This window comes from Mauremys mutica, chromosome 7 (genome assembly GCF_020497125.1).
Source record: "Mauremys mutica isolate MM-2020 ecotype Southern chromosome 7, ASM2049712v1, whole genome shotgun sequence".
NCBI lineage: Eukaryota > Metazoa > Chordata > Testudines > Geoemydidae > Mauremys > Mauremys mutica.
Genome location: NC_059078.1, coordinates 20,886,557 through 20,914,317, shown reverse-complemented (window position 1 = coordinate 20,914,317; position 27,761 = coordinate 20,886,557). Strand labels below are relative to the sequence as shown.

The window sequence follows — 27,761 nt, the reverse complement described above, 5'->3', positions numbered from 1 at the left end:
TGATGGGCACAGTGTAAGAACCTAGATAATCTGGAGCTGGCCGGCACGGAGGCTGACAGGCCTGCTGTGGCCATGGTGGGTACCATGGTGCTGGATGTGCTATTGCCTGTGTGGTTGTCATGGTGACATGCATTCTGGTCTTGGTGTGTGTTACAGTGATGAGTGTACTGGGGCCCTGGGTGTTGAGATGGGGAGATGGCTGTTTTTCTTTGGAAAATGGAGACAATTATTTTAACCCCAAACCCATGCTGATGGGCTTCCCAATGGAGAGCAGTGATATCCTTCTCTTTGGGGGATCACTGAGGATCAGGAGCATTAAGGGGAGAAGGACAGTCTCCCCCAGGTCCTACAAAGACAAGAAGGACCCCCTCCTCCCTCTTCCAGGGCTGCCAAACCTTTTAAAATTTGTCCCATATCCTGAATTATCACATTGTGACTCTAGCTTTGCAATGCTGCTTCAGTGTGTGGTGACGGAACTGGCTCTGCACTGCATTGTGAGATGATGTTGCAAAGCTCCAAATAAATTCAGGTCATTTTATTTGTCCTACAATTTACAGATCTGGCCCTTTAATATTCCTCCTGCCATGAAGTGTAGAGGTGTGTGGATTGGAGTGTATGCATATAGATGTACCAACCCCCACTCACGTAGGAACTCTGTGTTGGTCATTGGAATTTGCACTGCAACAGCCAGCCATGGCGCAGCTGCAACAGAGTGAAACTACCAGTTAGACACTTGCTACAGAGGTCAGGCGTTTTACTTGCTCTGAGTGAGTTTTCATGACATAGTGGTAAAGCTCCTGAGCGCTGTCTCACAAGGGTTTACCCCCATGTGGGTATCACATCAAGCCATTTAATATCTATTTATAAGATTCCCTCATCTTGACAGGCACAAAATGCACTGATGCTTGGATTTCAGCAGGTGGCGCTGTTGCCAGTGCATAGTGAAAGCCGTTTACATTGCCCTAGCTGAGCAAGAATCAAGCAACGTGGTGTGAAATCAAAATATGGTCCTGAAAGGTTGCTTTCCATGACAGCAGGGGGACGGGGCCCTGAGGGACATTATGGACGCATCATTGCAGATCCCTAACCAATTTCAAATAAAATGAATGATTATTTAATCTGCAGTCAGCTCATCCTTGAACCCAGTGTTTAGGCTTCATTTCACTCTGTGATAAGGGACTGGAGGAGCAATTAGCCTTTTCAAAGGAGCACCCAGAGGAAGGGTTAGTGATGAGTTTCTATAATTCAGATGAAGCATCTCCAACAGGCAATGGACTGCAGGCACTGTATTTTCGGCAGACATGAGGACCTGCTTGCTCAGCCATAGGACAGACCCAAACCAGGCACGGAGCGGAACAAGCTTCCTTCTGCACTGCCTGGCCACTGGGCCTCAGCCCTGAACTAGAGTGATCACCTGGCCATATTCAGTGTTCGGTGCCTCTGATGAGCCTGGCAACAATGAATTAGTGCCTAATGCAGTGGTGGGTTTTGTGGTGCAGACATACATCCATTAAGAGCTGGGCTGAGACCAGTAAACTCATTTCACATAGGCCACTGAACAGCCATCAGATAGATTTTGTTTTAATATGTAATATATGTATGTAGGTTAGGGGTTGGCAACCTTTCAGAAGTGGTGTGCCGAGTTTTCATTTATTCACTCTGATTTAAGGTTCCGCGTGCCAGTAATACATTTTAATGTTTTCGAAGGTCTCTTTCTATAAGTCTATAATATGTAACTAAACTATTGTTGTATGTAAAATAAATAAGGTTTTTTAAATGTTTAAGCAGCTTCATTTAAAATTAAATTAAAATGCAGATCCCCCTGGACCAGTGGCCAGGACCCAGGCAGTGTGAGTGCCACTGAAAATCAGCTTACCCGTGCCATAGGTTGCCTACCCCTGATATAGATCATAGGTCAGTAATTCCCTGTCCTTTCCACACAGGGGCAAATCTAGCTGGGACTTCCAATCCCATTTGGAAAAGGAGGGATGGCTCAGTGGTTATGGTGGTAACTTAGGGCTTGAAAAACCCAGATTCAGTTTCTTATTCTGCTACAGACTTCCCGTGTGACCTTGGGCAAGTCACTTAGCCTCTCTGCACATCAGTTCCCCATTGGTACAATGGGGATTATAGCACCTCCCTCCATCACAGGAGTATTCATATATTAAAGATTGTGAGGTGCTCAGATATTGTGGCAATGGGAGCTGTAGACAGAAGATTGATAGAAACATGGAGACAGCAAGGTACTGACACCTGTGTGAGACCCCATGTTATACATTTATTATCCTTCCTTGGAGCACACTTTCCCTTTCAAGGGGTGCTGAGCATGCACACTTCCCTGGATCAGTGGAAGACTGAGCATTTTTCAGGATTAAGGCACTCAGGAAGTGGCAAACATGCTCCAAGGGCAGACGGACTGAATGACTTTACAGTGGGTGCAGAGTTCGTTTACAATTGAATCTAAGTACCTAGGATATCACATATTAACAGCTTTCTGACCCTTATCTCATCCAACCCTTAGGCTCTTAACAGCATATTGACCTTAAGACATGTAAAGTGCAATCATAAATACATGATATGACCACAAATATTCCAGTGCTCAACCCTTTTGGCATGAAATATAAATAAGAGACAACATGAGCCAACAGATCCTTGCCTGATTTTTACCTTTGCAACTTTTTAAAAATCTAGTAAGTGCTAAGGGTTTGATTGTTTCATTAACTCCTGTGAGCTTTGGGCTAGATTTTCAAAGGTATTTAGGCACTTGAAGATTTCCACTGTGCAAATAACTGATTTTTCTAGTACAGTGGCTGAACCAAAAAATCAAAAAGAAAACAAATTCATTTCAGGTCACCTCAACCAGATTTTTTTTCCAAACTGATTTTTTAAAAAAAAAAAGTTGTGGGTTGAGCAAAACATTTTGTTTAATTATTGTAGGTTTTTAAATCTTCTTAAAATTGAAATAAAATCTAAGAAAAATAATTTTGAATCTGAAAATTAAAACATTTTCTTTCAAAAATGTCTAAAGCAAAACATTTTGGGGTGGGTGGTTTTGGTGGGTTGGTTTTTGTTTTTTTTGTGGAGGCTGTATTGGGGTTACCAAAACAACACAGCAAATTAGACACGAATCCACAAAATGTTTCAGTTAACCAGAATTTTAATTTTTCAGCAACAAAAAAGTTGAGGCCAAAACACTTTGCTTATCACTACTCAAGATGCAAGTAGGTGCCTCATGGCATTTTCAAAAGTCTAAGCTACTTCTGAAAATTCCATGAGACAGCCTAAACAGCTTTGAAAAGCTGGTCCTTTGTACTTAAAACTAGGGCTCAGGTTAAAAATGTTGGATATGGACTGAATTTTCAAACCCCACCTCTTTTCCCTTGCAAAGTTTAAGGATCTTGAGGAGTTTGGTTTGGTTGCTTCAAATGTTCATTGTTCTGTAAGTGACTAACTAACTGCCTTTTAATAACTAATAAATGTCCTTAGCCTCTCCCCACCTGGGGAACCTTAAGATGGTGGAAAGACTCTGCAGAAACAAAAACAGTGCAGTAAGCAAGGGGTTTTCCTAAAGGGGGAATGTTTAGAAACAGAAATCACAACACATTAACATAAGCCCCCAAACCCGTCCCCAAACAATTCCTATTGGCCTGGGATGGTGCCTCTAACTTTTCCTCAGCCACTCTCCCCAGTTAGCTGGTTAATAGTCCTTCCCGGGAGCTCCTGTGCCAGGAGAGTGGAGCCTTGAGCCCCTCCTAGAGCTGATGATTATTTGTATTGTTGTAGTGCTCAGTCATGGACCAGGACCCAATTGTGCTAGGCACTGTACAAACAATGAACAAAGAGATGGTCCCTGCCCCAAGGGAGCTGCAGTCTAAGTATAAGATAGGACAAAAAATGGATACAGACTGATGGGGGAATACAAGGACACAGTCAGACAATATTGGTAGACATTGATCTCAGGACACCAGAACCCTAACCTATTAGGTTCGCTGTTAAGATTCGCTGAGGTTAATGCCTTGTTCACTGGGGACAAGACAGTACCACTGAACACAGTGAAAGCACATCAGGGTCACAATCGTATTATTTGCATTGTGCCTCTCTCGCCTGCCTGACACTAGCACTGAAAAGTGCTAGCACAAGTCACCCTGCAACTAGTTCAGTTCTGGAGCCAGATTCTGCTCTGCTTTACCCCAGTTTTGTGCCAATATAAACCCCATTTACTTAGTGATGTTACTCCTGAATTATGGTGGTATAAGTGAAAGCAGAATCAGGCCCACTGCGTACACATATCAGTTTACAACACAGCATTAGTTTGACAGATGTTATAGCTGTACCTTAGATTTTAATAGTAAGTATTTAATAACCAGAGACACAAGAAAGGATTTATATTCTTGCAGGGGAGCAGGAAAATAATCTTAAGACAAAATGTGTGTTTAACACTTTCTTTCAGTCTATCTAGCTGGTCATTCATATTGCAATGACATATTTCAAAGGAATGCCCCAAAATGAACTAGCAGAGTTTAAAAATAAACCACTCGTGACATTTGATTGATGATGGTATTGGAGCTTTGAACACTGATAATCGACCAAATCCTGCTCTGTTTACTCACATGAGTAATCCCATTGATCCCAATGAGTGCAGTCACGCGAAAAGAGTGAACAAGGTTTGGCCCACTGACTCCAGGGTGTATAATGGGGCTTTTCAATTAGAACCTAGAATTTCAGTCTGTCATAGGTAAGTGTTCTTCAGGTAAGAAATCAAGATCAGCTGTTTAGTAATTTTCTCTCTTGCCCTGATTCCACAGACTCTGCATCATCCTTCAGCTCAAGAACTGGACAAGTCTCCCATTCAGAGCTTGTCGGTACATCTCTTTAATGAAATGGAGAGGTAAGGTTGCTGTTTGGTTGCTTTAAAGAATGCTCAACCCTTTTCCCAGATCATTTATGAATATGATGAATAGGACTGGTCCCAGTACAGACCCCTGGGGAACACCACTATTTACCTCTCTCCATTCTGAAAACTGACCATTTATTCCTACCCTTTGTTTCCTATCTTTTAGCCTGTTACCAATCCATGAGAGGACCTTCCCTTTTATCCCATGACAGCTTACTTTGCTTAAGAGCCTTTGGTGAGGGACCTTGTCAAAGTCTTTCTGAAAATCTAAGTACACTATATGCACTGTATCCCCTTTGTCCGCATGCTTGTTGACCCCCTCAAAGAATTCTAGTAGATTGGTGAGGCATGATTTCCCTCTACTAAAACCATGTTGACTCTTCCCCAACAAATAATGTTCATCTACGTGTCTGACAATTTTGTTCTTTACTATAGTTTCAACCAGTTTGCCTGGTACCGAAATCACCTATTATTACTCCTAACAAATGCCTGCTCAACTGCTGTTTTTCATGCTTGCAACAGAAAAATAAATTATTCTAAGCCTTTCACTCTTTAATTTGTTCTCATTTGCCCCCTGTTTGGAAAGAAAAATCCTGCATTTTATTTCGGTATCCATGTTTAGAGAGACAGTATGGGTGAGGTAATATCTTTTATTGGACCAACTTCTGTTGGTGAGAGAGACAAGCTTTTGAGCTCTGTGTAAGCTCAAAAGGTTATCTCTCTCACCAGCAGAAGTTGGTCCAATAAAAGATATTACCTCACTCACCTTGTCTCTCTAATATCCTGGTAGTGACAAGGCTACAACATCCCTGCATATAGCCGTGTTTGTAATATTACTTTGATCAGAAATCTTAAGGAAAGGGAGAAAGGAAAAAGTTCTCTGTGTATTTCCCCTCTTATTTAATACAGATGAAAGCAATAGATTATTATAGACATTTTTCTAAAAACTTACAGAATTTAATAGAGAATTATGTCTTTTCTATAGAACTCCATAGGTTGATTTAGTGACTCCACAGAAAAGGGTCTCATTCTGTGTTAAATTCTGCAGGATATTTCCATAAGGCCAGCCTTAAACTAGAAAATATGAAGACACAAAATCTGAAAGCCAGGTATTGCTTGTGGGCAACAGGGGATGGATCACCTGAGGATTACCTGTTCTGTTCATTCCCTCTGGGGTGCCTGGCATTGGCCACTATCAAAAGACAGGATACTGGGCTAGAGGGACCTTTGGTCTGATGCAGTATGTCCCTTCTTATGGGTATTTCACAAGTTGAGGAATGCAATTAGAAAACTTTTAAGTCGCTGGAATTATTCATAGCTCTTTGATTGCTCCCGGTTATTTTAGGCCCATATATAGGGGCGGGGGGAATGGTTTAAATGTGTAATGTTATTGGAAACAATTGTGATTTAATGACAATAGCAATTTGGGGTGGGGGATCAGGACTTTCCTCCGCATCGGTTTGCAGCTCAGAAACTACAGCCTTGTTTCCACTCCCAGGTGACTAGTAGGTAACACTGACCAGCCTTCAATTGTCTGATTGTTATGTGTGTTACAATGGCACTTTTAGGCGCCAACTGAGATTCGGGGCCCATTGCACTGGGTGCTATAGGCAAGCACAGGCGGCGTTTGGCCGGGCTGCTGGAGTTGTATAACGCAGTGAGACAAGCCCGGCAACAGGGTGAGATTTCTGAGCTGAATGAATCGCTGAACCGCCTCCAAAAGCGGACAGCGAGCTGAGGTCTGCGCCAGGACCCCGCGCTGGGAGCTGCAAACGGATCTTTCTGAACAAAACACACGTGGGGCCAGATCCCCCCCCGGCCGGGGCGATCACTGCACAGAGTCGGGGGGGGGGGGGTCGGGTCCCGTCCCTTCCACGTGCCGCTTCCCCCGCAGAGCCTCCAGCTGGAGCGCGGCCAGTCCCAACCCCGCAACTTCGGGACCCAGGCGCGAGAGCGGGCGGGTCCGTAACTCAGCCGGACGGGTCCATGCAGCGCGCTGGGGGGGGGGCGCTGCCAGCGGTCCCCCTAACCGAGCCGGGCGAGCGCGCCTCGCGGGCTGGGAAACCCCCGGCGGCGGGCCGGGCCTTTGCCGAACGCGGCTGGCGGGAAGGGAGCGGGGCGGGGGCTTGCAGGAGCGGGGCTTTCCCAGGTGTGCGCGGGCCCTCCCCCCGCTGCGGGCGGGTTAGTAGAGCCCGGGGTGTGTGTGGGGAGCGAGGTTTCCCTTTGCCCCGGGGCAGCAGCGGCGGCCGCGGCGGAGAGGCGGGCGGGGCGCGGGTTCCAGCGCACCCCGGGCCGGGCCATGCCCTGCTGCAGCCGCGGCAGCCAGAGCAGCTCGCTGCCCGCCCGCTGCCCCGAGGGGACCCCCCGCGCGGGCTTTGCCCGGCGCCAGCATGAGGAAAAGCCGGGTGCAGCGCATGGTCCTGGCCACTTGTCTGGGCTCTTTCCTCCTGGTCATTTTCTACTTCCAGAGCAGCCTGAACCCAGGTGAGTGACCGGGCGCCGACCCCAGCCTGCCCGCTCTCCCGGCACTGCCGCTCCTGCCGGCGGGCGGGCCCGGCTTTCCCCCGCCCGGGGGACGATCGGACCCGCGCCCGGCAAAGCTGCGGGCGCGGGGCTGAGTTTGCCCAAGTTTCAGCTGCTCTGTTGCCAGGAGCCATCGGCGTGTTAAAGGGAGCAAAGTGCCCGGCTCCGAGACCGCGGGGGCCACAGGCAGCTGTGGGGGTTACCGCCGTAAACGGGCTGATCCGACTCTCGCTGAAATCAATGGAGAGACTCCCCCGACTTCAAGGAGAGCGGGACCCTAAATCCGGAGCAACTCCCTCGAGATGAGCGAACCTCCTGGCTGGCTCTGAAATCGGAACCGAGCCCTTTGGTTCAGGCGTTCAGCTGGGTGCAGTTAGGTTCATGCACTTCGTTGTGTGCTGAGGGGCAGACGTACAGAGACGGTACGTGCAGTTAGCAAACGCCAGCTTAGCAGAAAGTCCTGCTTATGCCGAATCAATGAAAACTCCCTGGCGAATACACTTGGCGTTTATGTATTTTTCAGCTGAAATCATTTACCTTCACTTTGTATCTTGTTTGTAAGGGGAAGTAAAATGCAATGAGCGTTGTTATATATGAATTTCACATATTCAAATGTCCATTTCAAAAAACAAACAAACTTTTTTTGGATCTGTCCCCAGATGGTTGCCTGTAGTAGAGTAGATTTGATGAAGTCAAGGAACACACCAATCTAAAGACATTTTAATTCAAATACCGAGTGCAGATTTTAATGCTGTGATACAGACTAACAAAGGTGAAATAATGGAACAGGTCTCAGACAGGTGTCATATATCACACCTAGACCCATTGAAGTGCATCAAAAAACCCAGTTAAATTGTGTCCCACTATGGAAAGGAATATCTTTAATGTCTGCTGTCAGTAATACCTTGTGCTTGGGGAGAAGATTCTATACTAGCAGAACTAGAAAATAAACAGTGTTATACTAAAAGGATGAGAAGTTTCACTGCCTGCTTTCTGCTCTTTTCTTGAAAAAGGAATTGCTTCCTATTTCCAGAGGGATGATATTAGGTAATTCCCATAGTTTAACAATGCACGGATGTCTTCTGATAACAGCGGAGATTAATCAAGGGTGCTTTTAAAGTTATAGCCTCAAATTCAAAATACTTATTGAAAAGAAGTTGTTAGATTTTTACCACTCTGGACTAAATGAGATGTAATTTCCATTTTATAGTAGTTATTCCATCACTTTAATACTCTTTTTTTTTCTTGAAAATAAAAATACAGAACTTGTTAGCCAAATGTCTGCTTTGAAAATGTATTAGATTTGTGTGTTTGTTATGCTTATTTTAGAAGTTTACTAAATGAGCTGTGCAGTCCTGGAAAACTGCATTCAGTTTTCTATTAATGTATATTTTAAAACTAATATCTGCGGTATGTTTTTGATATTTGGAACATTCAGTAGAAAAATGCTGCAATGGATCCGTTAAGTATCTATTCATCCAACAGAGAGAGGGCCAAATTTCATATTAATTTCACTGGAATTGAACTGGTGTAATTGAGAGGAGAATCTGGTCTGTTACATGATTTTACTGTAGTTTTAAAATAGGAGGATGCCTTCATGGGCCCTGATCCTGAAGACATTTATGCACATGCTTAACTTTAATCCTATGAGTAGTCCCAGTATTGATCTGAACGGGATTGCTCACAGGGTTAAAGTTAAACATCAGCAAAAGCATTTGCTGGTTCAGGCAATCAACCTCAGTGACAGAATCACTACAACTGCATTGGAATGAGATAATTAAATTACATATCTGGAACCCATGCCGGTGAGGTGCTGAGTGCCTCCTGTTGAGTTTGTTGGAAATTAAGTACCCTCAGTGCAAGGAACATGCCCTTAATTCAGAAAAAGTATCATTTTTGAGAGGCCTCCTAGATGAGCATATTTCATATAAAATGAGATTTCTTTGCAGGTAAAGATTTAGGGGCAAATCCTCAGCTGGTATAAATGGTCATCGCTCCTGACTATTGAATGAATCACAGGGACACATGCGTCATCTGAAATCATGAGATTTAAGGGTAGTTTCCAGTATTACAGCTGCCCCTCCTTGTCCTTCCTCAGTTCTTGTGGTTTTGCAGCTCCCTTTCCCTATGTAGAGTGAGTGCTGTCAAATGGAGAAAGCAAACAAGCTGAAAAATACCGTTTTCTCTTAGTTGAGATAAAATTGAGATTTATCACCTAGATTTTAGGTGTTATTTGTAGCAATAGTAAGTAAAGAATTTCAGACAGAAGTGTGAGTGTTTTTTTTGTTTTGTTTTTTTTAATGGCTCTTTAAGTTGTGTTTCTAGTATTACAAAAAAGCATTGCAGAGCAAGAAGTAGACCCACAAATCCCCTTGGAGCAATCAACTGCTTTTTCCATTGTTGCGAAGCTAGGTTCTTCAGATTGTATTTCACATGAAAGCTAAAGTGTGTAAATTGTAACTGATCGATCAGTGCTAAAGGCACATATTGATTCTCCCATCATTTGAGCCGGAATCAAGTCTTAAACTTGTGAGAGACTGAGGGAGACAAACGATCATCTTGTTAGATGTAGACAAGCCCTTAAAGGGCTTGATCTGCATGGAAGAGAAATAACTAAATCAGTAAAATTCCCACCTTTAAATATGCCTCTGTGTGGAGCAGCTTGCTCTGAAATAACAAGTCATATTGAAATAGGGCCCTCTTATTTCAAAGTCAGAGTTGACGAACAGACTTATACTAACATATATAGAACCTCAGAGTTGCCAACACCTCGGGAATAGAGGTTGTTCGTAACTCTGAAATGTTCCTAACTCTGAACAAAACATTATGGTTCTTTCAAAAGTTTTACAACTGAACATTGAATTACCACAGCTTTGAAACTTTACTATGCAGAAGAAAAATGCTGCTTTCCCTTTTATTTTTTTCATAGCTTACGTTTAACACAGTACTATACTGTATTTGCTTTTTTTTGTCTGTCCTGCTGCATTACCATTGATTTGATTATTTCATTTCCAGTTTCCATGTAAACAAGGCCTTTGACCACTATCCATCCCCCTTGCTAGTGCAGGATACAGGGATCAAACTTGTTTCTGTCGAAGTCAAATGCAAAATCCCTGTTATCCTCAGTGGAAGCAGAATCAGGCTTGTATGGCTGAATCCTACTTGCAGTTACATCAGTGTAAAGCCAGCATAACTCACTGACTTCAGCGGAGCCACTCCAGATTTACATGTGTCTGACTGAGAGCAGGATCTGGACCTTAGTCTTTGTCATGGGGAGAGGATGCATCCGATATTAAACTTGGTAACACATTTGTCATTAGCCAGAATTACAAAACTGCAGACGTAACTCTTTGTAAAACATCTTTAAATAAACGTTTAGTGTGGGAATCTATCGCACTTTCTGAGCTAGATTCTGATCTTAGTTACGTTGGTGTCTGTCCAGTGAGGTCTTGGATTGACCCTGGTATAACAACATCAGAATCTGATCCTCTATTTTTCTCCTCCAGCTTTTGCTGAGCTTGTGCCTCATTGGCTGTGTCCCCATGAGCTTTGTCCACCCAACATTTCCCATCAGAGCCAACCCTACTGCAGCTTCCCCGGTGATCGCAACAGTGGGAGTGCTAGTGTGGAGTAGGCTCCAGCGGGTGCTTGGGTTTTTACCATTGTGCTATTTAACTCCAGCACTGTGTCCTTTAGACTTGCTCTGAGTGAACGGCTGGTGGCTGCAGGCACCTTGTGTACACTGAACCTCCAGCCATTGCTACCACCAGTGGGAAATTTGGGGACATGGGAGGAGGGGAATACTAGGCTATACCGGGCCATTTAATGCAGTACAGAGAGCTGGGGCTGCTTGAACAGAGGAAGAAACAGGGAGTGCACGGTGCATTGTGGTGGCCTCTGTCTCTGTGAGGACTGAAACTTCAGTAAAACCAGGGGAGGCGTGAGACCAGCTGATCAAACAGTCCTGCAGAGGAATCTATGGGTTTGCAATTTGCATTAACCTTCACTGTGTTGGCATTTTCCACACTGAGGAATGTTTTAGGTTTTGTGTGACATCCGCAGTCTCCAAAGTGGTTAAACAAATGGCCGCTCCATCCCACATGAATTTGAATATTTCCTATGTAAAAGAGACAGGTCTCTGAAGAAAGCTTTGTAAGGGACACATGACTTTGCGGGGCCTGATTCTCCCCCAACTGTTGTAAATCAGGAATAGCTCCATTCAAGCCAATGGGGTTACACTGGTATAAGTGAGTGGAGAAACCAGCAGGCCCCTTGTGCATAAGGCATTTCCATTTCTGCCTTTGGTGTCTGTCGAGTGGTGAAGGCCCACTGGGCTATGGAGTCCTAGTGAAATGCATATGTAGCTACTACCAACCCCCTCTGGCTGCAAAACGGTCAGGATTTTCCTCTGTGCATTTGACTCCTGCACGCGTGTTTACTAGACTCCAGTGGTGGTTCAGGGTGCTTGGTGCCTTGCAGGATTGGGGTTTGGTTCAGCTAATGTATTCAAAGTGCTGTATTCATACAGTCATGGCATTTAATGCCAGAAGGGAGTGTTAGCATCTATTCCGAGCTCCTGTATATCACAGGCCACTAAACTTCAGCCACATTCCCTCATATTGAGACCAATACCTTTGTCTGATGAAACCATTCTTCTAGAAAGGCAGCCAATCTTGATCTGAAGATATCCAGAGGTAGAGAATCCACCACTTCCCTTGGGAGTTTGTTCCCGTGGTTAATCTCCCTTGCTGTTGCAAAATTGGGGCCTTATTTATAATTTGAATTTGCCATTGGTTCTTGTTATGTCTTTCTCTCCTAGATCAGCCCTTTAGTACCCAAAGCTGCAGAGGATCCTGCATTTTCTAGCATTCTTTTCAGTCCAGCTGTTAGTGTGAGTTGTTGAACGCCCAAAGATGCCTTTGAAGGCCAACACCAGGGCCTTATACCACCCTTGATCCATGTGCACAGGTCCTGCTGCCCTTACTAGGACTTCTGCTGCCCATGCACACCAGCATATAGCTCATGACTTTTTTTGGCACCCAGCAAGCTCAGGGAAAGCTATTTCTTTCCACTAGAATAGCAACTAAGTTCTATGTCTGGTGTCCTAGGTCCTGCATCTCCTATAAAGCCTTGAATTGCATTCACAATTACATCTCCTAATGACCTGAATGTTAATGAAAGGAATGGCAGAAGGGGCCGTGATGTCGCACACACTCTGACACTGTATAGGCCATAAACATTTACAGCTGGTTGGGAAATAATGCCTAAGAAAAGAAAGGGAAAGTGCAACTTGCAGGGTAGCTGACATTCCTTTAAAGCTTCTGTTCTGAAACGTGCCCATGAAAAAGGGCCCTGTCTTGCTCCCTGCATTCACCTGGCCCCAGCTGTTGACATTGCAGCCATTAAAACGGTGTGGGGTTTTTTGCTACTTTTTACTCATGTTAGACCTGCAGAAGCAGTCCCGGTGTGGTAGAGTTGATCACGATCCCCACTCCAGCTCAGTGTCAGGGAGATGCAACCACTTTTCCCTTCCTATATTACCAACTGAAAGGGGCATCCTAGCTTGATGGGAAGCAGATTTTGTGGGAAAAGAGGCTGGAGAGGAATTCCATAGGATTTCAATATTTTCCAGAATGGAACAGCCATTCGTTTGAGTGATTCATCAAGACACAGGAGCTATAAGATGAACCTATTTCCTGCTCATACCTGTTGTGTTTTCATCACAGAAGAGCTCAGTTTTTGTTTTCTGCTTTCAAGGCATGGGAGGTGTGTGACTTTAGAACTAATTCCCAGTGCTGTTCACACCAGCTGTGACTCCTTGTGAGTGTGGCGTTTATACTGTGTGAGATATCAGCCCAAGCCACCAAATTTGGATCTCGATGTGGAGGATCCCAAAATTCAGGAGAGTTTGGATCCGGGGGAGATTTGGTCCAGGCCCACCCCTACCTTGTACATAGTTAATAAACCCACAATCTCCTTTGAGCAAAGTGGCTCTAAAGGACAGTACACTCGCTAGGTCACTCAAGCCCAGATTTTCAGCGGTGACTAGTGATGTTGGGGGCAGCTATTTTTGGGTCCCCAACTTGAGGTGCCTTAAAGGGGGCTACTTTTTAAAGAGTACTGAGCAGCTGCCCTCTGAAAACCAGGCCATTTTAAGGTGTCTCAAGTTAGGCACCCAATTTTGGGTGCCTAACTTTTGAAAATCTTGACCAGAGTGAGCTGTCATAGTCAACTCTGGATTTGTCCCCAGTGGGAAAATGCCCAGCAGTTTAGCTGTACTAGTGGTAGCACCAGTGGGAATTTCCCCCCTAAAATTCCCTACTGCAGGCCTGGCCACTAAGACTGCGGGAGTGGGGAAACATGTTTTAATTAATATTTTTTAAAATGTCTCGATGACAAATTAATACTGTGCTCTTCCCCAGTGCTTTTCAGGTGAGGTGCTCAAAGTGCTTCATGATGATTATTTACATAATATTTTACATCATCCCTGTGACATAAGTAAATATTATTACACCAGTCTTGCAACTGGGGGGAAATTGAGGCACAGAGCTGTTAAGTGACTTGCCCAAGACCACACAGAGTTGGGCCCAAAATCTGCAGCTACACCTGGATTAGGTTTAGATGGGGCTATTTGTACTTAAAGTTAAGCATGTGTGTAAAGTATTTGCAGGAGTGGGGCCTTAGCGGCGCTAAGAATAGGATTTATGGGTCCCACTCCCAATCCCCTCCCCTTCCCCGTCTGCTCAAACCACTAGACTAGGGTTGCCAATGTTGTATTTCAAAAATAAAGGACTGTTTTCTTAGGACCCCGCCTCACCCCTCCTCCCGATATTATTTATTTTATTAATAATGAGCAGTACTCACCTACATTCGCCAGGGGTATTTCTTATTGCTTTTTGCAGAACTCAGCAACTCCTGATCTTATTGTACAGAGATGAAGAAACAAGAGATGTCCCTGCTAATTTTTTTTTTTAAAGTTTATTTTTCATTCCAAGATTTAGGGTAAAATCCTGATGCTGTTGAAATAATGGTAAAACTCCCATTGCCTTCAATAAGATCTGAGTTTCTGTCCTAGTTTTTAATTATAATTCAGGGAAATGAATACATCATAACGACCCAATACTTCTCAAACCATTGTGTTGTAGTTACCCCAAATGTCCACTCGGGGTTGCATCATTGTTTTCTGTTTTAAAAAAATGCAGTGCTGAACTTTTCTTGTCTTTGCTATCCACTAGCAAATGAATGCAAGTAAAATCCCAAGTAGCATCAAAAGATGCATGCTGTGCCTTCTCTTCCCTGGTTGGCTACTCACCTGTGTATTGAACCTGGTCCTGCAAACTCTCTGTGCTTGGAAGTCCCATTGGAGCCAATTGTGCACAGAGGGCTTGCTTGATCAGAGCTTGTTAGCAGCTGATGGACCCAATTCCAAATCTGCCAGATAAGTGCTCCCTGACTTCCCTCTGGTTTGTGCAACATGACAGGCACCGGTGTGAAAATATAAGGGACCCTCCAGGGCTTTTATCCATTTGCTTTTGTTACAGATGAGCTGTGTGAGTTTTTTCAGCTCATGTTCTGGTTTTCTGCTGTACAAAATCCGAGAGGCACTAACCGATCTGTAAGAGGCAATATACTAGTGAACTATTAAAACAGTAGTTCAGTATGTCAGCAGAGGCATTAGACAGCACTGTCTGGAATGCCAATTCCCACACACCGCTTGCGTTTGCTTGTGTTGAAAGGAAGGCATGTAACGTAGAATCTGTGACCTACTCTTGTGGACTCACTGGCTGGCTCTGCACTTGAACATGGATCCGTAATGAAGTCCATATGTTCTCGAGGGCCAGTCCTTTCATGTGGAATGCTTTCTAGTCCCTCCTGGGTTTGTGCAGTTTCCTGACAGTCTCTGATAATTGCAAGAGATTTGAGAGAGGACAAGAGTGAGACTTCGCTTGTCTGGAAGTTTATTCTGAATCTGCAGAAAAGAAACCGAAGATGGTGATCCTGAGGACTTTGCCATATTGGTCCAGGCCTTTTTCATCCCAGGGTTTGGTTCATTCAGTGCACCCTGCGTGGGGCTACGTCCCATGAATGATGTCTGCTAGCTAGTTCACTCTTTTTACTCAGGTTGGGCCCCTGGGTCTCTCTGAAACAGCCTCATCCCTCACGTATGCATTTTATTACTGCATTTGTGGAGATCCAGCAAGCTAGCAGCCTTCATGTCTAATGGTGAGGGGGGCTGGAGGCAGGGCATTCCCAGCGTGGGGCCTGTGACTGTTTCACTTCTGGTATTGATTGGCCAGAGCCCAAATTTACTGACCTGCAAGTCACACAGTACCTTCTCCCAGCTGTTTTCTGATGAGGGCAAGGGTTAGAGAAAGGGAGAGTGAGGAGAGCACAAATTTCCATCCCCGGCTAAAAGCAGAGGGAACTCTGTTCTCCCTCCTCCTTGAAAAGCACTGTTCTAATCTACCTTAACCCCTGGGTGGAGCTGAGGAAGTGGTTGGGGAGAGAGCTCTCTATTCGGGACAGCAAAGTAGGAGAGTCCTATTTTGGATGGTGTGGTCATGTGTGTGATAATGCAACTCTGCTAGCTGGGACATGTGCCCAGATCACAAGGATTGAAGTAGCCTTTGGGCTAAATGGTACGAGTTGTAGTGAGGAGAGCCATGCCTGGCAATCGATATACCTACCACCCGGGCATCAGTCATCATTTGGCCACTCCATGGAGCCAGTATGGAAAATTTGTCACCGTGTGTCTTTAATCTGATGATGTTCCCCAAGGCTGTGCAGATGAGCGAGGTACATTAAACAAACAGAAAGGCAGAACCCTCCCTGGCATACCACCTCCAGCCTTCACTTCTAACACAAGTGAAACTTTGCCGGAGGCCAGACTAAGTGATCATAAATGGTCCCTGATGACCTTTAAATCTGTGGAGTTTCACATAGTTGAGGAGTCTTGAGAAAATGGCTGTCCTACCAGCCACACAGCAGGAAGCTCAACCAGAGAAAAGGAACCCTCTTGGTGGACAGATCTGGGCACTGATTCTGTAATTCCTGCTTATGTCTTGGTAGCAGGATGGGGTCAATCCCACCCATGAAGTCAGTGGGAGTTTTTAGCATGCAAGGTAGACGATAGGCCCTAATAGCAGAGCTGCTTGGAAAATGGAGTTCTGTTAGTGGAAACTTTTTCAACGTCAGCATTTTTTTGATTTTTTTTTTTTAAATTCAAAAGAAAGGGGAAAAAATCATTTTTGTGACATAAGAAAGAGAACCCCCCAAACGGAAGAGTTTTTTTTTATTTTCGGTTTTTCGATGAAAAGTCAACATTTTCCGCAGCAGGCAGAGACTCTAGTGAAAAGTTTCATTTAGTAAAACAACCAGTTTTCTGTCAAAAACCAGGTGTGATGGAAAATTTTCAAGCCACCCTCCCTGCAGAGAAAGCTGAGCTTCATGCGCCCCCTCCCTCCGCATCACTTTAATATGACAAAGACCAGACTCTGAAATACACCCCAAGCAGGGGCAGCGCTGAACACCGCTTTTGGAAGAGCTTCTGAATAATCCAGTGAGGACAACAGGCTGGGCCAGTTCAGGCAGAACCATGCACCTGTCCAGAACACAGTCCTGCCAGCCAGTCTGAAGCTGGCAACTGAATACTCTCTTGATGGACAAATCATCTGTCTCTCTCATTTGTAAAACCAAATTACTAAAACCACTTTTCCATCAGCTGCTGCTTGGAGAATTCCCCTGAAGGAAGTCCCAGAACCTGTTATGGGAGCTGGAATTTATCATGTGATTGAATGGTCTTACCTGGCTGCTATTTGTCATGAATATTTTAAGCATTACAACTCTTGTTTTAATCCCACTGCAAGCACAACGCTCCCCAGAACTTATCAAACTGTTTATAATGGTGGCTTTTATTTGCTTGACTCTGTTTATTAAACACATCTGGACAGATGCTCATATTCCTCTCACTAAAATGCACTTACAGACCATCAGCCAATCCGATGGTAGGTCTCACTGAACATCTGCAGTTAGAGATCGTCCCAAATCAGCTGTGAACCACCACCAGATATGGGTCCTTGTGAAGCACGGTCAGAGATATGCTGTTTAGATGTGCTGCAGCAGTGTAGGACCGGGCTTGCACCAACATACTTACCCAAATGCAGGGGTAAGTCACTGGTGCAGTGTCTATATTTGGGATTTGCACCAGTGTATCTATAGCAATGCAGTTACATCAGTGCAAATTTCTGTTCTATATACCGTACGTTCTTATACTGTGCCCGTCACTGTAGTATCTGAGGTTCTGTCTACACTGCAATAAAAGACCCACGACAGGAGTCTGGGGCAACTGTCGCAGGCTCACACGGGGCTTGTGCTACAGGGCAAAAAATAGCAGTGTAGCTGTTTCAGGCTTGGGCTGGAGCCTGGGCTCTGTAACTTGGTGAGGGGGGAGGTTCTTGGAGCCCAGGTTCCAGCCCAAGCAGTTACTTAGGCTTTCAGCCCGAGCAGTTACCCAGGCTCTCAGCCTTGCTGCTGTGGGTTTTTTATTGCAGCGTAGGCATATTCCGAGTGCCTTCCGGTACTGTATTGAGCAACAGGGCTACACATCTGTCGCGTGTTATTTGCTCCTTAGTCTAGACAAGCTCAGAGCTGAAATTCAGATCTGCATCCACAGCCTGATTCGCCCGTGCTATGCACCCTGTGTAAGCGTATTCACCGGTGGAAAGTGGGTGAGAAATTCTTACAGATCAGAATGGCAGGGTTAGCCTCTCATTTTGCCCAGGTGTAGATGACTACATACCAAGCAAGGCAGGAAAAACTGGGCCCTTGAGCTTTGTCTGGGGTCCAACTCTTCCATTCATAGCATGCAAAAGATGCCGCATGTTGTGAACGACAATAGCTGTCTTTAGTTGTCCCCTGACAGCCATCAGCTTGTGCATTTTAAACACACACCAAGGCAGGGCTGACATTTTTTTTGCTGTTGGAATTTTTAAAAAATTAAAATAAAATATTAGACCAGATTTTCAGATACTATAGGCGAACAGTTATTGGTGTGATTTGTGCATGCAGTTGCCATGGTTTGCACATAGAAAGGGCTGATACACAAAATTGGTTTGGGTTGTGTGCACAATAATAGTCATGGCACACGAATGGGAGAGATTTTGTGTGTACCCAACCCTGGATGCACGTGTGAATTGAGATTTGCAGCCCCAGCCTGCACACGTGTATCAACAGTTGTGTGTGCAAATTGGGGGTGCGCACACTTGTAGATGTGAAAAAATTCTCTTTAAAAGGGGGGAGGGATAGCTCAGTGGTTTGAGCATTGGCCTGCTAAACCCAGGGTTGTGAGTTCAATCCTTGAGGGGGCCATTTGGGGAACTGGGGCAAAAAATCTATCTGGGGATTGGTCCTGCTTTGAGCAGCAGGTTGGACTAGATGACCTCCTGAGGTCCCTTCCAAACCTAATATTCTATGAAAATGCAGTTTAGTGCCAGATTCATTTTATTACTTCTGCTGCTCCTTCCTGTGTTTGCAAAGTGATATGCACACTCTGTGATGTGGTCCCTCTCCTAAGGATCTTACAGTCTACTCTGGATGGGTACAATACTCACATTTAACCCAGGAGGCATGAGAATTGGCACAGACAGGGCTGTAGGAGATTGGCAATAAATTGGGCAAATCCCTCCATGCCTTGTGGAGATACTTCCCTATCTGCAGGGTCATTGTAACAATTAACATTGGCATCATTCCTCCATCAAAAGGCCCTGTCCAAAATAAGTTGCACTTGGCAGTGCAAAGGTTGGCAACACAGAGCACAGGTAATGTGCTCTTGTGCATGGAAAGGGAGAGTCTATAACTTCTTATTTGATACATCACAGCTTAATAATACATTTATATGGTGCGTGGAGGGTCCCTTAACCAGTGTCTCTCATTTGCAGCTCACCCTGGAGAGGTGAACCTTGGTTTCAGTTTGCTGTACTATGTCACAGAACCAGAAACTATTCAGTAATAATAATTTAACTTATTTTGGACAGGGCCTTTTGATGGAGGAATGATGCCAATGTTAATTGTTACAATGACCCTGCAGATAGGGAAGTATTATCTCCACAAGGCATGGAGGGATTTTCCCAATTTATTTCCCACTGACTTCCTTAGGAGTTGAGGGCATTCAACACTTTGCAGAATCAAGGCCAAGTCCACTTGCATTGAAATCATTGCCATTGACTTCAGTGGGTACAGGAGAGGGTTTGGAGTCAGCTGGAAATAAAACCCAGGGTTCTTGACTCCCAAACCTCTGATCTAGCCTCTAGCATGTGATCCCACCCTGGAAAGGGAGGCTGACTGTGGGCATCATAATCTGTTATCTTTAGCGAGTATATTGCTATGAAACTCAGGTCCAGATACCTGTCTGGATCAGAGGCTTTGGTTTGATCCCATGTTTAGTTAGGATAACTTGATACTGATGTATTTTCCCCTCCATTCTGCAATGTTTCCTCCCCCCCATTTCCAAGTTCCCGTGTATAAGTACAGCTAACTCTTTGACAGTAAATCTCCCCGCTGCCTCTTGGGAGAGAGCATCTTGGGAAAATTGCAGGGCTTTAAACTGTTTACTTCTCTCACCTCCATTCTTTATATTGGCTGGTTTGTGCATGCCCTGTCGGCTCTGCTTGTGGAACACTCTGTAGAACTCTCGCTAGGCTGGAGACGATCCCACGGTGAGCCTGTTGAGGGTTCTTGTTGTTTCTTCACCTCCTCCTAAATACCTGCTTTCACCGAAGTCCTTGGGGGTACGCCACGTAGGTGCCTAAAATGGACCACATTTGCTTCTTGCCTGCCCAGTTTTCTCTGTGCCATTTGAAAGAGCAAATACCCATCAAATCTGTTTCTAATGGGGAGAATAGCCTATGTTGTGCTCTAGGGGAAGAAAGGCCAGTGGTGGAAATCAAGACATCTAGCATTGTCTCCTTTATGGCCTGCCTGGATTCTCTGTCTTCTGTCTAATATCACTTTCTTGGTAGTGATCCTGTAGCCTCCAATGAAAGCCCCTCCATGCAGCCAAAACATCAGTCTTGGCCTAAAGCCTGAGGTTAGGCAGGTATGCGAGAGAGCTGAGAGCCTGTCTGTTGGGAGCTATTGGAAGTCCTGGGTGGCCATTGGTCAGCTGAGCTCATCTTCCCTGTGATTTATTGAAAATCTACCAGGCTGTGGAATAATGTTGATGCATTGCTCTAAAATAATTAACAACAACCTAGGGAACAAAGCTAATGCAACCTTTATATGATTTTGGGAAGACGGCCGAATGCTATGAGGAGGTTGTCTAGCACGTCTGAGAAGAGTCAGGGCCACATCTAAAGGTGTTTGATGAAAGAAGGACTCTGTGCAGAAACCCCTGAATCAAAACTTCAGTTCATTGGTGTCATAGATGACATGTGCTGAATCTCCTGTTCCTTGGAGACCACTATTAAGAGTTGGTATGAATATGATCATAACTTAATGAGTGAAGCGGCCCCTTTTGCAAGCATTGAGGTATTTACAGACTTTACATAAAGCAGCTCAACTCGTATAATCTACCCCTGGAATGCAGCCACTTCTGGGCTAGGGAGCAGCAGCCATTAGAACAGTTCCTTCTTCCCTACAGAGCAGTTGAGGAGAGGAAGTGCTAAAGAATACTGCATGCCGGCAGTGGGAGTTCTGACTGACAGTATGTGATTATCCAAAGTGGAGTTTAGTCAAGACGCTGAGGTTGACACCTCTACCCCAGAGTGACCACAAACGAGAGGGGCCTCTGTTTTGCACTCCTCTGCAGACTGGAAGCTCCAGAAGCACAGCACCATCTAGCAGTGTGCTGGAGCACCGTCGCTCTGTTGAATCACCAGCAACTTGCCTTTTTCTCAGAGGGTTCCAGTCTACATACTTCAGCAGCCCAGCTCTCCAAGGCTAGTGCAGACTGACAGAACCACAGCCTGAGATACAGGGTATGTCTTTGTACTTGCTGACTAGTAGGTTGACCAGAGTGAACCCTCAGCTTTATGTCACAGTTTCTTTCTTAGCGTTGCAAATATTGTAGTTTTTCACTCCACCAGTGCTCTTGCCACAGTTTCTGTTGGCCGTGGCTTTTAGACCTGTGCTTTGGTGTAGGGTTTGGGGGAGATTAAGGCTTTTCTGTGCTCACCCTGCCCTGGCACTCATTTACAACTTGGGCATTTTGAAGGCTTGCTGGCCAACTGACACTTGGAATAAGTCTAAGATCTGCCAAATTCCGAACTTGGTTCTATGCGCTGAAGAGCTGCCTTGCTTACCCTCCGTTGACTAGAATGCCGGCCCTGCTCACGTTATGCAGCTCTGTTGCCCTCTAGTTACTGGGATTTCACTGAGGATAAAAAACCCTTAATGGTTACTATAAGGAACAGAGATTTGTCTTAGCTCAAAGGATGAAGGCCTGTGTATGTGGAGCCTAAAGAACTGATGTCGGAGACTCGTTGGTGTCTCCTGTTTGTGGCCCACAGGCTTGTTACAGGAGGCCCTAGAATGTGTACATGAAACCTTTGGGATTTTTGTTTATGTAGGAAAACCACTGAGCCATAAAGGCAGTTCCTGAAGTGTGGTATTGACTGCCCGTCATTGGCCTAGAAGCCACTTGTATAGCAGGGATCGGCAACCTTTGGCATGTGGCCTGCCAGGGTAAGCACCCTGGTGGGCCAGGCCAGTTTGTTTACCTGCTGCGTGCGCAGGTTCGGTCGATCGCGGCTCCCACTGGCCGCGGTTCGCCGCTCCAGGTCAGTGGGGGCTGCGGGAAGTGGTGTGGGCCGAGGGCCAAAGGTTGCCGATCCCTGTCCTATAGCTCTCCAGTGCTTTGGCATTTGATATGGTTAATTTGTCTTGAACAAGAAGACAGGTTCTTTTCTGATGGCTTTTACCACTGCATTTATTGCTGACCTGGGATATGCTACTGCCGCCACCTTATCCGTGCAAAAAAGCATGACCACAACACCCACATCTTGACATAGCTACAGTGGTTCCCCGGCTCAGGTCAAATCTAAGATTAAAAAAGTGTCTTCTTCCTGCATATTTTTTAAAACCGTTCTAGTTTCCAGCTGTCTGCTCCCTTGTGTGTGTCTCTCTTTCCGCTCCCCTACTGCTCCCACCCCTCCCCTAATACCAGCCTTTTCAGACAGTGTCGCCTCTCAGTGCAAGAACTTTGCTGTCTTCTGCTCTGATGATCTGGACTAGCCCCTCTCTTTCTTACTAGCTGATCCATCTCTGTTGTATCTCTTTGACTCATCAGTTTGACAGATCCCCACTGAAGACGTAGCGCTCCGCCTTTTAATCACTCCCCTGTGCTGCTATTTTTTAGTTTCACTGCACCTGTTTCATTTAGCTTTGCGCAAGGCCTTTTGGCATGTCCTGGAGATGCTTTTCTGTACCTAGCAACGCTGTGCTGTAGCACACAATGAGCTTGGAGATCGCTCGCTATGTTAGCTGTTTTGTGCTTCGCGTAGCTGCTTCCTCAAGCTACCTTTGAAACCACCGAAAACCACGCTGCCAACAACAGGTTCCGGTGTTGTGCTCACATGCATAAATGATGATATGCTGAGAGATACTGGAGACTGCATCCATCACAGACCTCTCTGAGATTCAGAGGGGTAGCCGTGTTAGCTTGTATCCACAAAAACAACGAGGAGTCCGGTGCCACCTTAAAGACTAACAGATTTATTTGGGCATAAACTTTTGTGGGTAAAAAACCCACTTCTTCAGATGCATGGAGTGAAAATTACAGATGCAGGCATAAATGTACTGACACATGAAGAGAAGGGAGTTACCTGATTGAATTGGCCTTGTCAACATTGGTTCTCCACTTGTAAGGAAACTCCCTTCTCTTCGTATGTAGTATATTTATGCCTGTATCTGTAATTTTCACTCCAGGCATCTGAAGAAGTGTTTTTTACCCACAAAAGCTTATGCCCAAATAAATCTGTAAATAAAGAAGGCTTCATCAAAGATGATACCAGACTCCATCTCCATCATCAGTTTTTTACTCCCAACTGGGACATCCCCAGGGTGCTGAATTTTGATAAGCTGCTCTGGTTAAAAAGGGGCAACATTAGTTACTCTATGTTCTGACTGTGCTTGGAAATGCAAATTGTGTTCAACGGTTTGGGGCTGATATGACATATTAAAATGGTTGGTACACTCATACTGATGGGACCTGATATTCACAGACTCCTTACAATCTGTGTATTCTTAGCCAGGATCTTAGTCCTGTATCCATCCCAATCATACACACATTCCACACTAAGGTGCTTTCACACATTCCTTGTTCTTTTATGCCAGAATTCTTTTCCCTGGACAGACCAGGATAAATAGTTTGGTAGAATTAAAAATCTAAAGATCCTCCTCCTCCTCTGATGGTCTGAATCTCCATTGTCCTGTCCCTTGTGTTGTCACCTGCTCCAGGGCAAAGTGAGTGCAAAGCCCGTGTGAAATGTTACTGGTTTGATGTGGTAGCATTTTACAGGCCCTTTGCACTAGTGTAAATGACCGTAGAAATAACTGCAAAGTGACAGAGATGCAGGCGCTGGCTGTTGTGGTTTGTTCCTCACTTTGTGAATGGTGCCACCTGACAAATTTGCTTGCATCTTCTGGATGCTTCCTGGGCTCTTTCCTAATTCTGCTCTTGCAGAGGGACTTGGGCTCATCGGGTCTGAAAGGGATTGCTGTGTTCCCTTGTCTCCGTGCCTGTCCCTTGCAGGCAGCTCCAAGTGAGTTCTCTCTCTCTCGACACTCTGCAAACTGCCTGGATTTGCAGCCCCACTACAAGTATGAAACATGATCCTGCTCTGGTCTCTGACCAGATGATACTTGGCTTCCCTGTTTGATGATTGCCGGGTGACACTGACATTAGGATCAAAGATGATATTTATTTGGAACTGTTCATGGTGGGTGTTTCTTTGTCTAGGCCCTGTGTCAAGATGGACTTCCTGCGAGGCAGGGATTCAGGAAATTAGCTTGAACTAATTAGTGCTCAGCAGATTTTAAATAACACCCCTTTCCCCCATGCTCATTGTCCTTTCTTCTAAATCAGCAGCTGAAGTGCATGAAATTGTGAACCCCTCTTCATGGGTAGCAGTGGCACCTGCATAGTATGCCCCGGTGCAGATGAGAAAACAGAGGCACAAAAAGATTAAGGATCCAGTCTTGCACATACCTGCTCCCAAGCTTAGTACTTGCTAGGTGGAGTCCTATAGAAGCTAATGGGTTTATTTATGGTAGTAAGCAACTATGCATGGTAGTAAGCAACTATGCATGGTAGTAGCATCTTTGAAGACTAGGGCCTGATGCAGGGCCGGCTCCAGACCCCAGCGCGCCAAGCGCGTGCTTGGGGCGGCATGCCACGGGGGGCGCTCTGCCTGTCGCCGGGAGGGCAGCGGGCGGCTCCGGTGGACCTCCCGCAGGCATATCTGCAGGAGGTCCACTGGACCCGTGGGACCGGCGATCGCCAGAGCGCCCCTCCTGCGGCGTGCCGCCCTGCTTGGGGCGGCGCAATTCCTAGGGCCGTCCCTGGCCTGATGTATTTTGCCTACGATCACTCCTGGCTTTGGGAGGTACTGAACATACTTATCTCCCTTGGACTTCAGGGAGGTTGAAGGGTGTGACAATTTGGGGGATCTGACTGAACTATTTAGGGACTATGGTTGATGTTATGAAAATTCAGCAAAGGGTCCTGTGGCACCTTATAGACTAACAGACGTTTTGCAGCATGAGCTTTCGTGGGTGAATACCCACTTCGTCGGATGCAACTAGTGGAAATTTCCAGGGGCAGGTATATATATGCAAGCAAGAAGCAAGCTAGAGATAACGAGGTTAGTTCAATCAGGGAGGATGAGGCCCTGTTCTAGCAGTAGAGGTGTGAAAACCAAGGGAGGAGAAACTGGTTCTGTAGTTGGCAAGCCATTCACAGTCTTTGTTTAATCCTGAGGTGATGCTGTCAAATTTGCAGATGAACTGAAGCTCAGCAGTTTCTCTTTGAAGTCTGGTCCTGAAGTTTTTTTGCTGTAGGATGGCCACCTTAAGATCTGCTATTGTGTGGCCAGGGAGGTTGAAGTGTTCTCCTACAGGTTTTTGTATATTGCCATTCCTAATATCTGATTTGTGTCCATTTATCCTTTTCCTTAGAGACTGTCCAGTTTGGCCGATGTACATAGCAGAGGGGCATTGCTGGCATATGATGGCGTATATTACATTGGTGGACGTGCAGGTGAATGAACCAGTGATGGTGTGGCTGATCTGGTTAGGTCCTGTGATGGTGTCGCTGGTGTAGATATGTGGGCAGAGTTGGCATCGAGGTTTGTTGCATGGATTGGTTCCTGAGCTAGAGTTACTATGGTGCGGTGTGCAGTTACTGGTGAGAATATGCTTCAGGTTGGCAGGTTGTCTGTGGGCGAGGACTGGCCTGCCACCCAAGGCCTGTGAAAGTGTGGGATCATTGTCCAGGATGGGTTGTAGATCCCTGATGATGCGTTGGAGGGGTTTTAGCTGGGGACTGTATGTGATGGCCAGTGGAATCCTGTTGGTTTCTTTCTTGGGTTTGTCTTGCAGTAGGAGGCAGTGGGAACACGTCTTGCTCTGTTGATCTGTTTCCTTATTTCCTCGTGCGGGTACTGTAGTTTTGAGAATGCTTGGTGGAGATTTTGTAGATGTTGGTCTCTGTCTGAGGGGTTAGAGCAGATGTGGTTGTACCTCAGTGCTTGGCTGTAGACAATGGATCTTGTGGTGTGCCCGGGATGGAAGCTGGAGGCATGAAGGTAGGCATAGCGGTCGGTAGGTTTTTGGTATAGGGTGGTGGTAATGTGACCATCATTTATTTGCACCGTGGTGTCTAGAAAGTGGACCTCCCGTGTAGATTGGTCCAGGCTGAAGTTGATGGTGGGGTGGAAGCTGTTGAAATCTTGGTGGAATTTTTCCAGAGTCTCCTTCCCATGGGTCCAGATGATGAAGATGTCATCAATGTAGCATAGGTAGAGAAGGGGCGTGAGTGGACGGGAGCTGAGGAAGCGTTGTTCCAGGTCGGCCATAAAAATATTGGCATATTGTGGGGCCATGCGGGTGCCCATAGCGATGCCACTGATCTGGAGATATATATTGTCATCAAATTTGAAATAGTTGTGTGTGAGGATAAAGGCACAGAGCTCAGCAACCAGTTGTACTGTGGCATCATCAGGGATACTGTTCCTGACAGCTTGTATTCCATCTGTGTGAGGGGTGTTTGTGTAGAGAGCTTCTACATCCATGGTGGCTAGGATGGTGTTTTCTGGAAGGTCACCAATGCATTGTAGTTTCCTCAGGAAATCAGTGGTGTCACGGAGATAGCTGGGAGTGCTGGTGGCATAGGGTCTGAGTAGAGAGTCCACATATCCAGACAGTCCTTCAGTGAGAGTGTCAATGCCCGAGATGATGGGGCGTCCAGGATTTCCGGGTTTGTGGATCTTGGGTAGTAGATAGAATAACCCTGGTCGGGGCTCTAAGGGTATGTTGATTTGTTCCGGTGTCAGCGTAGGAAGTGTCCTGAGTAGATGATGCAGTTTCTTAGTGTATTCCTCAGTGGGATCTGAGGGAAGTGGCCTGTAGAATCTGGTATTTGAGAGTTGTCTGGCGGCCTCCTTTTGGTAGTCAGACCTGTTCATGATGACTACAGCACCTCCTTTATCAGCCTCTTTGATTATAATGTCAGGATGGTTTCTGAGGCTTTGGATGGCATTGCGTTCTGCACGACTTAGGTTATGAGGCAAGCGATGTTGTTTTTCCACAATTTCTGCCTGTGCACGTCGGCGGAAGCATAAATTGTTACCTCATGGAATGCATCTAGGTGATGTGATCTCCACCATTTGCTGTCAAGGCTGTAAGTAGTTTCTCCCCGACCAAATGCAATGGAGAGTTGCTAACTCTGGTCCAGAGCACAGTCATTAAACAATTGGTATGCTAAGGAGGTTGGCTAGAGCTGGAAGAAGCTCCATCCTGTCGCTTGTCTGTGGGATGCTGATGAAGTAAAAGTAGAAAAGCAGCAGCAGCAGAACAAAGGAACCCGGTTCTGGCAGGGGGACATTTAAACTGAGAGTCTCATGGAGACAGGACAGGAAGCTTGGGGCAGGAGAAGGGAAGAAATGGGCATGCTTTCGCAGCAGGGGGCCCTATTTAAATGCAGGCCAGTTAAAGTCAGAGAAAACTAGCAGAGCTGGAAAGACTCCATGATTTGGGAGAGAAGTCATGAGCTGTAGAGGAAGGATCCTAGATGCCCCAGAGGGCTCTGCCCAATCCCAAAGAACTCTCCGGAGTGGTGAGGAACCTGAGA

At 45.7% G+C, this 27,761-nt stretch overlaps 1 protein-coding gene across 1 annotated transcript in view; it reads left to right on the top strand.

Moving 5' to 3' along the window:
* Positions 1 to 7,137: 7,137 nt before the first annotated feature.
* The window catches only part of CHST13 (carbohydrate sulfotransferase 13), a 69,746-nt gene continuing 49,122 nt past the window's right edge, over positions 7,138 to 27,761 (top strand). The window contains exon 1 of the mRNA XM_045022751.1: positions 7,138 to 7,378. Within this exon, the coding sequence (XP_044878686.1) occupies positions 7,285 to 7,378 (94 nt within the window). The 5' untranslated portion in view covers positions 7,138 to 7,284. The remainder of the gene's footprint in view (positions 7,379 to 27,761) is intronic.